This window comes from Sapajus apella, unplaced genomic scaffold (assembly GCF_009761245.1).
Source record: "Sapajus apella isolate SASKATOON/1434 unplaced genomic scaffold, GSC_monkey_1.0 scaffold158, whole genome shotgun sequence".
Lineage (NCBI taxonomy): Eukaryota > Metazoa > Chordata > Mammalia > Primates > Cebidae > Sapajus > Sapajus apella.
This window is the reverse complement of record NW_022437098.1, coordinates 709,841-713,304: the sequence shown is the minus strand read 5'-3', so window position 1 is coordinate 713,304 and position 3,464 is coordinate 709,841. Positions and strand designations below refer to the sequence as shown.

The 3,464-nt window shown below is 52.3% G+C and overlaps 1 protein-coding gene across 15 annotated transcripts in view; it reads right to left on the bottom strand.

Moving 5' to 3' along the window:
• AOPEP (aminopeptidase O (putative)) overlaps positions 1 to 3,464 on the bottom strand; it is a 377,149-nt gene that overhangs the window by 80,328 nt on the left and 293,357 nt on the right. For 14 of the 15 annotated variants that reach the window (XR_004264993.1, XR_004264994.1, XM_032266392.1 and 11 more), the window contains 2 exons: positions 1,354 to 1,416; positions 956 to 1,030 (listed from right to left, as the gene is read on the bottom strand). Coding sequence is in view for 12 of the 15 variants with exons in the window: in XM_032266392.1 (XP_032122283.1) it covers positions 956 to 1,030; positions 1,354 to 1,416 (138 nt within the window). In the remaining 3 variants the exon portion in view is untranslated. Of the gene's footprint in view, positions 1 to 955; positions 1,031 to 1,353; positions 1,417 to 3,464 lie in introns of those variants that run through there. The other variant, XR_004264996.1, reaches the window with a different exon arrangement.

Genomic DNA, 3,464 nt, shown 5'->3' with positions numbered 1-3,464 from the left:
TTTCCAGCTCTCTCAGAAGCTGCCCTGTGGTATCCTGAAGTGCACTCTGCAGTTCTGGGATCACCTTTATTCTGATGCGCTTTGTGCACATTCTCGGACGCTGCAATGCCCATACTAAGGCAACACAGCACAGAAGTTGGCAGCAATGCTATCAGCAAGAATTTGGCTTCAGAATCAAGAGTGATTCATCATACATTCTAGCAGCAGAAAAACAACACACCGCTATTTTAATCCCTTGGTGGTATTAAGAATCAAAAAAAACAGTGAGATGTAATTAAGCAAAAGCAACAAAAATCCTATCTGCTGTAACATTTGTCAAAAAATTATTCACTTTTAAGAGTTTTCTGCAAGTCACTTAGAAAACAACGGACTACTTACCTTGATATTTATTACAATGACAAATCACGTTTTAATATGAAATCAGAAGACAAGCAGTCCAAACTTCTGGAAAGTAATATACTGAAATTCTAAACTTAGGCAAATAAATTTTTCATTTGCTCTACAGTAAATAAAATTCCTCCTAGTGTTTTAAAAGCCATCCGCTTTTTTTTTCTTCTCGCCATTTCTTAGATGACTCCAATTTAAAGTCTAGGTGAGTAAACGTGCAGCACGGAAACCGAATACTGTGGGCGATTTATTCGGGACCCTTATCATTTTTCAGAGGTACCTGAACACTGCTGATCTAAAATAATAATGAAACCCACTTCAGTCCTACTGCTCTATCCAATGAGCATGAAACAAATCTCCCGGGTTATTCCCTCTTTATGAGAATATGTAGATGATCATTAGGCTTTATCGACCAGTATTCCCACAGAATGTCCCCATATATTAAATCTATCATTTATTACAACAAAAACTTTTTAAGTTGCACGCTACTCTATTGTCGTGACCAGGTCCTCGGGGGCAGACGCGATTTCCCGAGACCTGCACCGAGTACCGCCTCGGGAACCCCTACCTTTTCAAACACCTCTTCCTTCACCCTGCGTTTCCGTTTTCGGGGTCTCCGGTTCACTTGAATCCATTTCGTGACCTGAGTGAGGTTCAAAAATCACAGCATTTCAAACAAGGAAACGGGGTCCTGACGGCCGCCCCCCAGCGCGAAAAAGCAGACACCCCCGCCCTCGCGACCCGGTCTTCCCCGCACCTCGGGAAGCCACCCGCGCCCGCCCGCGGGACTCGCCGGGCGCCTCCGCGCAGGGGCCGCGACCTTCGCCCCGGCCATCCCCGCGCCCGAGCGGGAGCCCGGCAGGTCGTCCCCGCGGCGCACGCCGCAGCCCGGAGCCAGGGCCTCCAGCCAGCCGCGGTCTCGCGTCGGCGCCGCCGGGGCGCAGGGGCCGCGCCGCCTGCACTCACCTCGGCGCGCACTTGCCGCGCGAGCCCGCACTCCGCCTCGGCGCGGCGCTCCCTCTGCAGCGGCTGCGGGGGAAGGGGACAGTCAAGTTTACCGCGGGAGCGGCCCCGGCCTCCCTGCCCCGCGCCCGCCAACTCGCCGTGCCCGCCCAGTACCTCGCCCGCGGCCGGGAGGACGCAGCAGGGGCGCCGGAGCCCGCGCCCTACGCCCGGCCGGGGCCCGCATCACCTCAGGCGCGGCGCGGGCGACAGGCGCGGGGCCCGGACGGCGGCGCAGGCGGGCGGGCGGGCGGGCGGGCGCCGGGCTGGGCGGGGCCTGCCTTAAAGGTATAGCGGCCGCGCCGCCTCCCGCAGGTCGCCGCCGCCCCGCCCCGCCCGCCCCCCCGCCCGCGCCGGCGTTGTATTGTTCTCCCCGCGAACGGCCTGCTCCCGAGCTCCCGCCGCCCCGCGGCCCCGCGCTTGCCCCCGCCACCCCTTTCCGGGCTCCGGGCGCCCCGCGGCCCCGCGCACCTTGCCCCCGCCACCCCTCCCCCGGCCGCGCCCCGCGAGCAGCTTCCCATCAGCGAGAGGGGCCCGGGCTGCCCGCCGCAGGCTGGAGGGAGCGGAGGCGGGGAAGGAACCACGCCTGCGGCCAGCCCGGCGCGCTCCCCGGGTCGGAAACGGTCCCGGTGGCCTTCGCGGAGGGAAAGTAACTTTCCTAGTGGAGTTTTCTCCGGGAACGGGTTCTACGCCGTCCAGTAGACGTTTCCCAGTGGCCCCTCGGGGCTCCGGGCGGCGGCAGGTGACTTCCCGGGGGCGAGGCCGGGGCGCAGACAAACGCAGCCCCGCGCCCCCGCCCGTGTGGACCCCCAGAGCCACTGGGTAGAATTTAAAGAGGAGGTGTCAATCTGTTTTCGTAATTACGGAGAAAGTTTACACTTAGTTTACAAAAATGTGCGATACCCCAAGATTTTCCTTCACCCGCCAAAGGCCTTCCCGTCTGCATCAGCAGTGGCTAGAATCCGCCTGCGGGTGAGGGCGGGCGGGGGCGGAGAGTCGGGTTGTCCCGGTGCTTGCTGGTCTTGACCATCCCTTCAACTTCATCACATTTCTTTAAAGAAAATGCGTCTTGCCCTTTCTGTATTGCTACTCCATCCTTCTTTCAAGATCAAAAGGTTTAGATCAAAGCCAGGATCAAACTCACTACTTTAAATAGCAGCAACTTTGCCATGGAGTATTTTACACAGAGGAGCTTCTTAATGGAGACATCGGAGTGGAAAACTTTATTTTATCCCTTCATTCCATATTCATAACTAGACCACTTAAAATTACATGCATGATGCATTTCTGTTTCCTAAAACAAACAACAGGTCTGCTCAAATGAGGGATTCTTACTTTGTTTCCAAGAAGACAAAAAAGTTGAAATCTAGAGAGTAATATAAATAGACGTGTTAACCATTTTGTGTCATTATTATAATAGCTAAGTCCTATGAAATGTATGCTCATTTGCTAAAGATTTTTCAATATGTTACTGTATCTTTTAGTATAGGCGCTAAGGCCATCATATACAATTTTTTACTGTAAAGGAAATGCATATAAATAGTTAATGGTTTGGAAATCTTGCACATAGGCAGGTAAATAATTATAAACGGTGAAGTAGATTACTCAGAGCTGCTTAATTCTAAATGGAAAGAGAACTCTGAACTATTCAACCTTCTATGCTGCTAATAACAGTTCCACAATCAATAGAAATCTATCCTGGCAGGCACTTTCTTTTGCCCGCTAGAATTTTTTTCCTTGGGAGTTCATGATCCCTAGAAACTGATGTGAGCCATTCAATATTGATGTACTAAAACAGTGCTCTACTTAAATGGACCTTTCTCTTTGTTGACTCGTCAACAATTTTTCAATTTTTTTGTTTCTTGGAAGAAACAAATCCAAAATAAATTCCAATAGTCCCGCAACAGGAATAAAGATAACTATTCCAAGTTAAATCTTACAGACCTCTATGAAAGCTGTTGTTACAGCTGGGTTCTCGTTACTTGAAAAGCTTTTTTCCCCTTGCAGTTTTTAACTGGTTGCAGGCAGACACACACACACACACACACACACACACACACACACACACACACACA